General features: G+C 38.9%; 1 protein-coding gene across 5 annotated transcripts in view; it reads left to right on the top strand.

Moving 5' to 3' along the window:
* RNF17 (ring finger protein 17) overlaps positions 1-13,276 on the top strand; it is a 111,582-nt gene that overhangs the window by 44,325 nt on the left and 53,981 nt on the right. For all 5 annotated transcript variants that reach the window (XM_017951140.3, XM_009191650.4, XM_009191651.3 and 2 more), the window contains one exon: positions 10,843-10,996. In XM_017951140.3, coding sequence (XP_017806629.1) covers positions 10,843-10,996 — 154 coding nt within the window. The remainder of the gene's footprint in view (positions 1-10,842; positions 10,997-13,276) is intronic.

A 13,276-nucleotide genomic window follows, 5' to 3' on the forward strand; every position in this document is an offset into this window, starting at 1 on the left:
CTTTGGTCAAGTTTATTCCTAATTCTTCTTTTAGATGCTGTTGTAAGTGGAATTGCTTTTTAAATTTCCTCTTCAATTTGCTCATTTGCTAATGTATTAAAACAACTGATTTTTACATGTGAATTTTGTGTCTGGCAACTGCAGAATTAATTTGGTAGCCCTAACGGGTGTGTGTGTGTGTGTGTGTGTGTAATTTGGGGGAGGTTTCTTACATAGAAGATCATGTCATCCATGAACAGATATTTATACTTTTTCCTTTCAGGATGCCTTTTGTCTTTTTCTTACCTAATGCCTCTGGCTAAGATTTCTGATATCATGTTGAATACAAGATGAAAAAGCAGGCTTCCTCATTTTATTCCTGTCTTAGGGGAAAAGCATTTGTCTTTGACCATTGAGTTTGATATTATCTGTGGGTTTTTCCCAAATGACCTTTACTATGTGAAGTAAGTTTCCTTCTGTCTCTTGTTTATTGAGTGTTTTTATCATGAAAGGGTCTTCAATTTTTCAAATTCTTTTTTGCAACAATTGAGATGATCATGTTTCAGTCTTTCCTCCTTCATCCTGTCAATGTGGTATATTACGTTGATTTTGGATTTTGTTTTATTTTCTTGTTTGTTTTGAGACAGGGTCTCCCTCAGTTGCCCAGGCTGGAATCTGTGGTATGATCTCAGCTCACAGCAACCTTTGCCTCCTGGACTCAAGCAGTCCTCCCGCCTCAGCCCTCTGAGTTGCTGAGACCAAAGGCGCACACCACCACACCAGGCTAATTTTTAAAATTTTTTTGTTTTGTAGATTTGAGATCTCACTATGTTACACAGGCTGGTCTCAAACTCCTGAGCTGAAGTGATCCTTTCACATCAGCCACCCAAAGTGCTGGGAGTATAGGCATGGGCCTGCTGTGTTGATTTTCATATGTCATTATCCTTGTGTTTTAGAAATAAATCCCACTAGATAAAGATGTATAATCTTTTTATCACAAATTTGTTTAACATCATTGTTGCTTTGGCATCCATTTTTAGGCCTAACATAAGTTGTTTGAAACCGAGTCATACCACCTCACCTTTGGCTTACTTCAAACTTTCCCTCCCCATGTGGCTGTTTGCAGTGTGGGTCACTTGTTCTACATCTCACTGAGCCAGCACACCCCATAGCTGCTTTCCACAATAAAACCAGAGTCAACACCAGAGTCATGCCAATAATTTCCCCCCTTCACGCATATTTTCTTTAAATTAGCCAATTCACAACCCCTGCTGGAAAGCCTTAAGAGATAATGCCTGTGGACCTTAATAAAGGCAGAATTCCATAGATTCACTCTTACCTGTGATTAACAAAATGCTTCTTTTATTTCATGTGTTTTGTTTTGCTGTCTCTGTGTCTCACCTGACTGACATACACGTACCTAACTTTCCTCCCACTGTCTTAGAGAGTGGCTATCTTGGTAGGAATAAACCAGACACAGGTCAGACAAGAACCACGAGGGCATCTGCTAGTATAAACAGGTTTCCTGTGAGACGTACACTTGGTCACAGGTCAGGCAACAAGGCATTGGCCCTTTCACCAAGGTAAAGAAGTATCCTCTTTGGATTTACTGTAAACATCAGTGACCACCTCCTCTAGAACCTTGTCAGGGCAGGGTAGAGTTCATGGCCACTCTCCAGAGAGAGACCCGAAGACCAAGTTAGAAGAAAACAAAATCTCTTAATATGCTGAATTTGGTTTATTAGTATTTTGTTGAGGATATTTGCATCCGTATTGACAAGGGATATCGATCTGTAATTTTCTTATAGTGTCTTAATATGGCTTGGTTATCAGGGTAATGCAGCCTCTTAGAGTTAGTATTCCTCCATCTTTTAGTTTTTTGGAAGAATTTGAGATGAAATGGTGTTAATTCTTCTGTAAATGTTTGGTAGAATTCAGCAGTGAAACTTACCTGGTCCAGGGCTTTTCATGTGTAGGAGGTTTTTGAATCCTGTTTGAACCTCTTTACTAATTATAAGTCTACTCGGATTTTCCAATTTATGAGTCAGTCTTGGAAGGTTGTGTGTTTCTAGGAGTTTGTCCATTTCATGTAGATTATCCAGTTTGTTGGCATACAATTGTTTACAATAATCTCTCATAATTTTTTACTTCTTGGCTGGACATGGTGGCTCACACCTGTAATCCCAGTACTTTTGAAGGCCAAGCTGGGTGGATCACTTGAGGTCAGTAGTTTGAGACCAGCCTGGTCAACATGTCGAGACCCTGTCTCTACTAAAAATACAAAAATTAGTCAGGTGTGGTAGTAGGCACCTGTAGTCCCAGCTACTTGGGAGGCCGAGGCAGGAGAATCGCTTGAACCCGGGAGGTGGAAGTTGCAGTGAGATGAGATTGTGCCACTGTACTCCGGCCTGGGTGACAGCAAGACTTCATCTCAAAAAAATAATAATAATAATAATTTTTTTTCCTTAAAATTGATAGTACTGTCTCCACTTTTATTTCTCATTTTATTAACTTGAGACTTCTCTTTTCTAGTTATTCTAGCTACAGATTTGTCAGTTTTGCTGATCTTTTCAAATAATCGACTTTTGGCTTTATTGATGTTGTTTCTTTATCCTGTCTTATTTATTTTTGCTCTAATCTTTATTATTTCTTATGCTACCTTTGGGTAATTTTCTCTTTTTCCATTGTCTTACAGTATATAGTTAGGTTGTTAATTTGCAATATTTTAAAATTGTGTGTGTAGCTGTAAGTTTCCCTGTTAGCACTGTTTTATTGCATCTCATGAGTTTGGTGTGTTGTGTTTTCATTTTCATTTGTCTTGAAGCATTTCTTCTTTGACCTGTTGGTAGTTTGTGGTGTTTAATTTGTACATGTGTGAATTTTGCAGTTTTTTGTTTTTGATTTCCAGTTTCCTTTCATTGTCATAGAGACAAATACATTTTATGATTTCAATTTTTTGAAATTTATTAAGACTTTTTTGTGGCCTAACATATGGTCTATTCTGAGAATGTTCTAAGTGGCCTTGTATGAAAAAAAAAAAAAGGTATATTTTACTGTTGGCTAGAGTGTTTTGTGTATGTCTGTTAGGATCTGTTAGTTTACGGTGTTGTTCAAGTCTTCTGTTTCCTTATTGATACTCTGTCTGGATGTTTTATCCAATGTTGAAAGTGGAATATTAAAGCCTTCTATTATTACTATTGGACTATTTTTTCCTTCAGTTCTGTCAATGTTTGCTTCATATATTTGGGTCTTCTATGTGTACTGCATAATTGCTTATAATTGTTACATCTTACTGGTGAATTGGCCTTTTTATCAATTTATAATGTCCTTTCTCTCTTGTAAGAATTTTTTATTTAAAGTCTGTTTTGCCTGATACCAGTAAAGCCATCTCAGATCTCTCTTGATTACTATTTGCATGGAGTATTTTCTTCCATCCTTTGACTTTCAACCTGTGTATGGCATAAGGTATAAAGTGTGTCTCTCGTGAACAGCATGTAGTTGGATCATGTTTTTTTTTTTTTTTTTAATTCATTCTGCCAATCTTTGTCTTTTAATTGGAGAGTTTAATCAATTTATATTTAAAGTAATTATTGATGAGGAAAGACTTCTGCCATTTGCTGTTTTCTGTATCTTATCACTCTTTTATTCCTCTTTCCCCCATTAGAGCCCTCTTTTGTGTTTAGTTGCTTTTTTCTTTTTAGTATGATGTATTTTTTAAAATCTCGTTTGTAGTTGTGTTAAAAAAACATAAAATTTCTTATCGTAACCATTTTTTAGTGTAACTTCAGTAGTGTTAACCATATTCATATTACCATGCAATAGATTTCTAGAGCATTTCCATCTTGCAAACTAAAGCTATACTCATTGAACAACAACATATTTCTTCCTGCTTCCAACCTCTGGCCAGCACAATATTACTTCTGCGTTTTTATGAATTTTACTGTGTTAGATACCTTGTATAAGTGGACTCAGGCAGCATTTGTTTTTCTGTGACTGGCTTATTTTACTTATAATAATGTCCTAAAGATTCATCCATGTTGGCCGGGCGCGGTGGCTCAAGCCTGTAATCCCAGCACTTTGGGAGGCCGAGACGGGCGGATCACGAGGTCAGGAGATCGAGACTATCCTGACTAACCCGGTGAAACCCCGTCTTTACTAAAAAATACAAAAAACTAGCCGGGCGAGGCGGCGGGCGCCTGTAGTCCCAGCTACTCGGGAGGCTGAGGCAGGAGAATGGCATAAACCCGGGAGGCGGAGCTTGCAGTGAGCTGAGATCCGGCCACTGCACTCCCGCCTGGGCGACAAAGTGAGACTCCGTCTCAAAAAAAAAAAAAAAAAAAGATTCATCCATGTTATAAGCATTGATAGAATTTCCTGTTTTAAGGCTGCATAATACTTTTTTTATGTATATACTGCATTTTAAAAATCCCTTCATTTGTCAGTGAACATTTGGATTGTCTGCTGTAATGAACATGGATATTGCAAATGTTATAGTATTAGGTTTCGCTTCCCTTCTTGTTTCCTTTTTGTGTTTATCTTGTAGACTATTTTTTATCATTAACATGGAGATTACATATAACATCCTAAAGTTATAACAATCCAATGTGAGTTAATACGAACATAATTTTAACTTCACGAAAAACTGTACTTCTCTGCAGCTCTGTTTTTCCAGTATTTTTGATGTCACAAATTAATCTCTATATTCTGTGTGCTCAATAACATAGATGTGTAATTTATACATTTGTCTTTTAAATCCTGTAGAAAATAAAAAAGTAGAATTATAAACCAAAATTGCAATAATACTGACTTTCCCATTTACCCATATATTTACCTTAACCAGAGATCTTAATATCCTCATGTGACTTTGAGGTACTGTCTAGTGTCCTCTCATTGCAACCTGAAGGACTTCCATTACCGTTTCTTACAGGGCAGGTCTAGTGGTAATAGAGTCCCTCAACCCTTGTTTATCTGGGACTGTCTTAATTTTTCTCATATTTTTGAAGGCTAGTTTTGCCAAATGTATAATTTTCAGTTGACAGGTTGTTTTTTTCTTTAGTACATCATATATCTCTCTCTCTTCCCATTTCCTTCTGGCTTCCAAGATTTCTTTTTTGTCTTTTTTTTTTTTTTTTTTTGAGACAGAGTCTTGCTGTCTTGCCCAGACTGGAGGCACTAGCATGATCTCTGGTCACTGCAGTCTCTGCCTCCTGGGTTCAATTGATTCTCCTGCCCCAGCCTCCCTAGTAGCTGGGATTACAGGTGCGCACCACCATGCCTGGCTAATTTTTATATTTTTAGTATAGACAGGGTTTCACCGTGTTAGCCAGGCTGGTCTAGAACTCCTGACCTCAGATGATCTGCCTGCCTTGGCCTCCCAAAGTGCTGAGATTATAGGCATAAGCCACTGCACCTGGCCTTTTTTTTTTTTTTTTGGAGATGGAGTTTTGCTCTGTCACCCAGGCTAGAGTACAGTGGTGTGATCTTGGCTCACTGCAACCTCTGCCTCCCAGGTTCAAGCAATTCTCATGTGTAAGCCTCCTGAGTAGCTGGGACTACAGGTGCCCACCACCATGCCCGGTTAATTTTTGTATTTTCAGTAGAGATAGGGTTTGGCTATGTTGGCCAAGCTGATCTCAAGCTCCTGACCTCAAGTGATCACCCACCTCGGCCTCCCAAAGTGCTGGGATTACAATCATGAGCCCCCGCTCCCGGCCTGGCCTCCAAGATTTCTAATGTGAGAGATTGACTTATAATCTTCTTGAGTCTCTTTGTATAAGACATGTTGCATCTCTTTTGCTGCATTCCAGATTTTCTTTTTGGCTTTGCCTTTTTAGAGTTTGATTATGTGTCTTGGTGTATGACTCTTTGGGTTTATCCTATTTGGAGTCTAATAGTGTCTTAGTTCCCTGGAGCTGCTATAACAAATTACTGTTAATTGGGTAGCTTAAACAACAGAATTTATTGTCAGCAGTTTTGGAGTCTAGAAGTATGAGATCAGTTTTTCAGAAGAGTTGATTTCTTCTGAGGGGTGTGAGGGAAAATCCATTTCATCTCTGTGCTTCAGATTTTGGTGGTTTGCTGGCAATCTTTTGTGCACCTTGGCCTTTGCTGTATCACCCTGATCTCTCCCTTCATCTTCACATGGAGTTCTTCTTGTATATTTGTCTCTGTACCCGAATTTTGCCATTTTTATAAAGATATTAATCATATTGAATTGGGGCCCATCTTAATGACCTCATTTTAACATGATTATAAGGACCCTATATCCAAATAAGGTCATATTTGAGACACTGGAGCTTATAGCTCTCCGGCATATCTTTGAGGGAAGATACAAATCAACTCCTAACATTAGACTTCTTGGGTTTGTAGATTCATGTCTTTGTTTAAATTAGGGACATTTAATGCCATTTTAAAAAATAATTTTTTGCCTGTTTGTCTCTCTCTTCCTTCTGTGACTTCCATAATGTCTGTGTTGGTTCACTTGAGTCCCTTAGGCTTTGTTCACTTCTCTCCATTCTTTTTCTTTCTGCTTCTCAGACTCGATATGTGAATTTTCCTGTCTTCAAGTTCACTGATTATTTTTCTTCTTTTCACTCAATGCTGCTTTTGAACCCCTCTATTGAATTTTTTCTCCTTAGTTATTATACTTTTGAGCTCCAGAATTTCCTTTTTATAATTTGTATCACTTGTTGATATTCTCATTTTATTCATATATCATTTCCCCAAATTTCTTTAGTTCTTTGTTTTCCCTTAGCCTTTTTAACATATTTAAGACAGTTGAGTAGTTTTGATTCGCCTTTTTTTTTTTTTTTCTGGTTGCACATGTCTGCATCTTCTTTATTAAAAGATATTTCAGAAAATATTGAAGCAGCTTCCTTGTCATCTCGTGCCAAGAAAGTTAAGGACATGGACACACATGAGGAGTTTAGGAGTGGAGGTTTAATATGCAGAAGAAAAAGAAGGGAGAACAGCTCTGTCTCTAGTGAGAGAGAGAGGGGCTTCTGAAAGGGAAAGACTGGCTGTCGGTGGATGTGCCGGATTTTATAGGCAGGTTTAAGGAGGTCATGTCTGATTACATAGGGCCCACAGATTGGTTCAGTCAGGTTTGATGTTTACCTAGCATGCCAGAAAGACTGGCCACCCTACCCTAATCTTATAATGCAAATGGACTTACCACTCAACTGGCACCATCTTGCATGCTCCTTACTGTACATGTGGCTGACAAGGAGAGAAGGGAGGATGGAGCCACCATTTGGAACAGGTTTGGCACAACTGCTGGTATCTGTGTCTGCAGCTCAATTTTACAGGCTGCTGTTTCTTAGAAAATGATTTGGGGGCTGCTTTTCACTAAACAGGAAAACCTTGCTGAGGACTCCTTCCTGTATTCTCACTATCTGCCTAAGCAATTTCTTTTTTGTTGTTGTTGTTTTTGTTTTTTTGAGATGGATCTTGCTGTGTCACCCTGGCTGAGTGCAGTGGCACGATCTTGGCTCACTGCAACCTTCACCTCCCAGGTTCAAGCAATTCTCCTGCCTCAGCCTCCCGAGTAGCTGGGATTACATGCGTGCACCACCACACCTGACTAATGTTGTATTTTTAGTAGAGATAGGGTTTCGCCATGTTGGCCAGGCTGGTCTCAAACTTCTGACCTCAGGTGATCCACCCGCCTTGGCCTCCCAAAGTGCTGGGATTTTAGGCATCAGCTACTGCACCTAGCCTCAGTAATTTATTTTTAACTCCTATATCAATATGAAATGAAACCTAAAGGATCATGAATGTAAAATGAAGTGACAGAGGTCCCTGATGTGGTGACACAGAAACTCCTGATATCAGTCAGTACCTGCAAGCCCTATTCAGTCCCCTTTCAGGATTACTGCTTACTTCTGGTTTTCAGTGAGGTCAGGAATTATTGACACTTTGTGTCTTATCTTTACAGTTAGTTTCATGCTTTCATATGTTTTCATGTTAATGTCCTTTCATTTCAACTTTAAGAACTTATAGAATTTCTTGTAAGGCAGGTATAGTGGTGATGAACTCCCATAGCTCTTGTTTGGGATTAAAAGAGTTGTGCTTTTTTTTAAAAAAAAAGCAAACAAAAAACAAAAAAATGAGTCTGGCTCTGTCGCCCACTCTGGAGTGCAGTGGCATAATCTCAGCTCACTGCAACCTCCACCTCCCAGGTTCAAGCAATTCTCCTGCCTCAGCCTCCCAAGTAGCTGGGATTATAGGCATCTGCCACCACGCCAGGGTAATTTTTGTATTTTTAATAAAGACGGAGTCTTACCATGTTGCTGGTCTTGAACTCCTGACCTCGTGATCTGCCCACCTCGGCCTCCCAAAGTGCTGGGATTACAGGTGTGAGCCACCACGCCCGGCCAAGAGAGTTGTTTTAAAAGCTGTAGTAGTTAATTTGTTTTGGTACTTTTCCAAACTGTTTCAAAGACCGTTGTTCCTTGTCATGTGTGATCACTGAAGTCCATTGTTTCTTTGGCTTGTGTTCAGCTAATGATTGACAGAGTTTCTTGAATGTCAGGAGCTGAAACAAACAAGAGACAGAGAAAGAGGAAGGTGCCTCTTTCCTAGACTTTGCAGACTAGCTCTTTGGTGGGCACTTCTGCGCCATTTAGATAGGCTGAGCCTAGGAGTCAGCCTGAGGTCAAAGTTAAAGTCTTTTCATTTCTTTTCTGGGCATGCATCTTGTCAGGGCAGACATGTGGCTGTGTAAACTCTACCATATATATGACTGCTTTTGAATGTCCTAATTTTGTAAAGATTCTCATCCCAGATTCTCCTCCTGGCCTTAGATGGTCTATTGTATGTTTCTATTAATAAACTCCCCTTCCAAGCAGCTGCACTTATGCTCCCCTTTGCCAGTTTTACAAGTGGTCCCTACAATTCTTCCTGCCCGTGTTCCAAGTTATGTGAAACAAAAACTAACTCTTTGCATCAGTCATGCAGGTATCTCCCAAACTTAGGATACATATACCCAGTAATTTGCATATAAGTTCTGGTCTGTTCCTTCTGGTTCAAGGGAGGGAACTGAGAACTAGATTGCCACTGCTTAAGACCAGGACCATTGTCATTCTGGGAAGAGGGTAGGGTGAGGGCGAGTAAAAATACCACAAAACTTTCCTGCCGTTTAGAAAATTGCTTTTACTTCATTAGGCTTCTTGGTTACTATAAACTTTGGATTGCTTTCTAGAGATCTGATCTAATAAAGTTGGTTAAGACACTTTCTCATTTTTTCAGTGTTTCTGTATTGGAACAAGAACTTAAAGCTTCCTAATCTGCTATTTTGTTGGCGTCATTCCTCTGCTGAATTTTTAAGTGTTCACTCTGGCGTACCTGTTACTGGAAGAATTTGCATAATAGCTACTTAGAAATGAAAGTTAAAAGAAAAGTAGTTTTAAAGTAATTTAAATGAAATAAGAAAAGATAGGGATTCAGAAAATTTTCACTTTCATCATTATACTCACAAGAAAAAATTCATTTTTTCCATTGAAATGGATTTCAGAATATTTTTAACATTAATAATTGGTATTCGAAGAAATAAACTTATAATCTTTGATTTTTTTGGTAGTATAGGAAACTTTAGAAACTATTTTTTGATTATACCAGATAGCACCATTTAATAAGAGAAAAGTCTGTATTACTAAAGAATGCGATCATTCCACAAACCCTACTGAATTATTATTGATTTAAGGAAGAATTATCAATTCACATTAAGATGGATGGTTGATAATAAACTGGATATTCATATAATGCCAAAGTAGCTCCACATAAATTCTTAGGACTTGGTTATTACAAGGGTGTAAACAGAACTACACATCGAGAGGGGTCAAGATCATCACTGCAATCAGTAAATGAATCTTAGCATATTAGTAGTCATTAAGTATTAGGCCTTGATGTGTTGCAACCTGAGTGAGAAAAAGCCACCTATGACACAGTCTAGCCAAAAAGATTTGCCTTGGATCCATCAAACCCTTAGTAGTAACTTGCAGCCTTTTGAAAATTCAGCGGATAGACCTTACTCCATGGAGGAATAAGCTAAATAGCAGCATGAGGATATAACCACAGAAATCCGTAAGGTATAGGGCATTCTGCAGAAAAATTAGCTGACTGTCTTCAACAAGACATGTTCATTAAAAGTAGAGGACTGTCCTGGCTAACGCAGTGAAACCCCGTCTCTACTAAAAAATACAAAAAACTAGCCGGGCGAGGTGGCGGGCGCCTGTAGTCCCAGCTACTCGGGAGGCTGAGGCAGGAGAATGGCACAAACCCGGGAGGCAGAGCTTGCAGTGAGCTGAGATCTGGCCACTGCACTCCAGCCTGAGCGACAGCGCGAGACTCTGTCTCAAAAAAAAAAAAAAAAAAAAAAGTAGAGGACTGTGCTAGATTATAAAAGAGTTATGGAGATAACAGTCAGAAGCAGTATATAATCTTAGTTTGTAATGGGTTTGGATCAGTTAAGGAAAACTAAATGTGACCTAGAAATACTAGTTACTGAAACAGAAAAAGTGAGAAATGATAGAAAAATGTAAGTGATTGTGTATGTGGTAAAGTCTAGTTTTGGTAAAAACAAAATACAGGGAGTGTGTGTGTGTATGTATAGAAAAATGTCTTGAAGAATATATACACTAAGTTATCTGGCAGAATGTGACTTTATTTTTATGTCTGTACTAATTTTCTATACTGGTTCTGCAATACAATTTTGTAAAATAAATTACATAACACAATTGATAGATTTACATTCAATTCAAGTTTTAATGTTTTATAATTTCAGTGACAGTGCTTGTAATTCATTCAACACTTAACATTTTAAGTTTCTGTGAAATGACAGTGCTTTATCCCTTTATTTGCTAGATAGAGGGCCTGGATTTTTTATTTCTGTTAAAGACAATCGAGGAATTCTATAAAAATGAAGCTGGAGAAAATCTGGAAATCCTCTGTCCAGTTCAAGATCAAGTCTGTGTAGCTAAATTCGAAGATGGAATTTGGTACCGAGCAAAAGTTATCGGTAGGAGAATGCATGCTGTTTCTACAGGGAAATGTTATACTTCAAAACTAATATCATTTGAGTTGGTACCAGTTCAGTCTTGGAAGTAATATTATTTGATCTTACCATTTGCTGTGTCATCTCTCTTTAGAAAGCTAGTGATAATGTTGAAAGGTGAATTTATCTCCTGAGATTTTGTTTGACTTGACTAGAACTTAACCATTGGGAATCTTGCTGGAAAAGTAGTATAGATAGAACAAAACAACAGAAATTAATTATTCAAAAACCAGTGAACTCTAGCTTCATGTTGACTGTTTGTCTGTCCCATGCTATTTTGATTGTCAAGGTACAAATTAAAGGTAAGTCCTTTGTGTCCTTTCTGCTTCCCTTCAATTTTAATATATTCTTCTTTCCTGGGAATTATTGACCGAACTACTAGTTTTCTTGGTGTATTTTTTCTACTTTTTATACATCCTCCTTAAGTAATTGATTCAACTTATGAAATAATGGGAAGAATAAAAAGTGGGATTGAAGACAGAAGACTTATGAAAATGGAGGTATTAGCAACAAAAATAGTAAAGTTAATTATTCCCCCGCATTAACTAAGACAGAACATTACAGACTAAGCTTTTGTGGGTTATTAAATTAGATATACCATAGGCAGTTTAACCCATTGTGTTGTTTATTTTACATGCTTTCTAGTTTGTAGATACGTCTTTTTTTTATTGAAAGGGTGAAAGGCTGGGTGTGGTGGCTCATACCTGTAAATCCCAGTACTTTGGGAGGCTGAGGTGGGCGGATCACTTGAGGTCAAGCGTTCGAGACTAGCCTGGCCAACATGGCAAAACCCCGTCTGTACTAAAAATAAAAAGTTAGCCAGGCGTGGTGGTGTGTGCTTGTAAGCCCAGCTACTCAGGAGACTGAGACACGAGAATCACTTGGTCCCGGGAGGCGGAGATTGCAGTGAGCCAGGATTGCGCCATTGCGCCACTGTACTCCAGCCTGGGTGACAGAGCAAGACTCTGTCTCAAAAAAAAAGGCCGGGTGCGATGGCTCACACTTATAATCCCAGCACTTTGGGAGGCCAAGGCGGGCGGATCACCTGAGGTTGGGAGTTCAAGACCAGCCTGACCAACATGGAGAAACCTCACGTCTACTAAAAATACAAAATTAGCTGGGCGTGGTGGTGCATGCCTGTAATCCCAGCTGCTTAGGAGGCTGAGGCAGGAGAATCACTTGAACCCAGGAGGCAGAGGTTGCAGTGAGCCAAGATTGTGCCATTGTACTCCAGCCTGGGCAACAAGAACGAAACTCCGTCTCAAGGAAAAAAAAAAAAGAAGTCGCCCAGCTAATTTTTTTGTGTTTTTAGTAGAGACAGGATTTCGCCACGTTAGTCGGGCTGGTCTCAAACTCCTGACTTCAAGTGATCGGCCCGCCTCAGTCTCCCACTCCCAAAGGATTGAGATTACAGGCGTGAGCCACTGTGCTCGACAGTTCTTTTTTAATTTAATTTGATACTGTTTAAAATGTTTTTTCATTATTAAGGTAATCTAAGATCTTTACAAGTTTCTCCTAATACATAATCAGTTCTGTTTGTGTCAAAACTATTCTTGCAACCTGAATTTTCTATCCTTCATTTGTCACCATTGATTTTAATTTTGTTAGTGGTTAGTGACTTGAACTAAAAATTTTCAAATGTGGTTCTTATGAATGTCTTAGTCTGTTTTGTGCTGCTGTAATAAAATACTACAGACTGGGTAGTTTATAAACAATAGAAATTTACTTCTCAGTTCTAGAGTCTAAAAAGTCTAAGATCAAGGCACTGTTTTGTTGAGGCCTGAGTCTCTGTTTCCGAGATGATGCCTTGTTGCTGCATCCTCCAGAGCGGACGGATGCTGTGTCCTCTGATGCCAGAGGTTCGAAAAAGGAAGGCAAGCTCCCTTCACCAAGCCCTTTTATAAGGGCACCTAATCCTATTTATGAGGGCAGCGCCCTCATGACTCAGTCACCTCCCAGGTACTGCTGCATTAGGGATCAAGTTTCAACATGAATTTTGGAGACAACGATTGCAGTGAAGATACCGCTGTATAGTTTGGTAAATATCTTTGGAGCAGACAAAGGCATTTTTCATGACACTAAGGACTTCGCAACTGCTTTTCAAATTAGGATTATTGGCTTGAAAATGTTAACTGTTTGGTGAACAGTAAGGCCTCTGAAATCTTTAAGTAGTAACATTTGGGGAAGATGGAGTGTCCATGGTGCTGATTCTGCTGCTTCTTCATTTCTGTTAGCACCACCTTT

The sequence above is a fragment of the Papio anubis genome, chromosome 15, assembly GCF_008728515.1.
Source record: "Papio anubis isolate 15944 chromosome 15, Panubis1.0, whole genome shotgun sequence".
NCBI classification, from domain to species: domain Eukaryota; kingdom Metazoa; phylum Chordata; class Mammalia; order Primates; family Cercopithecidae; genus Papio; species Papio anubis.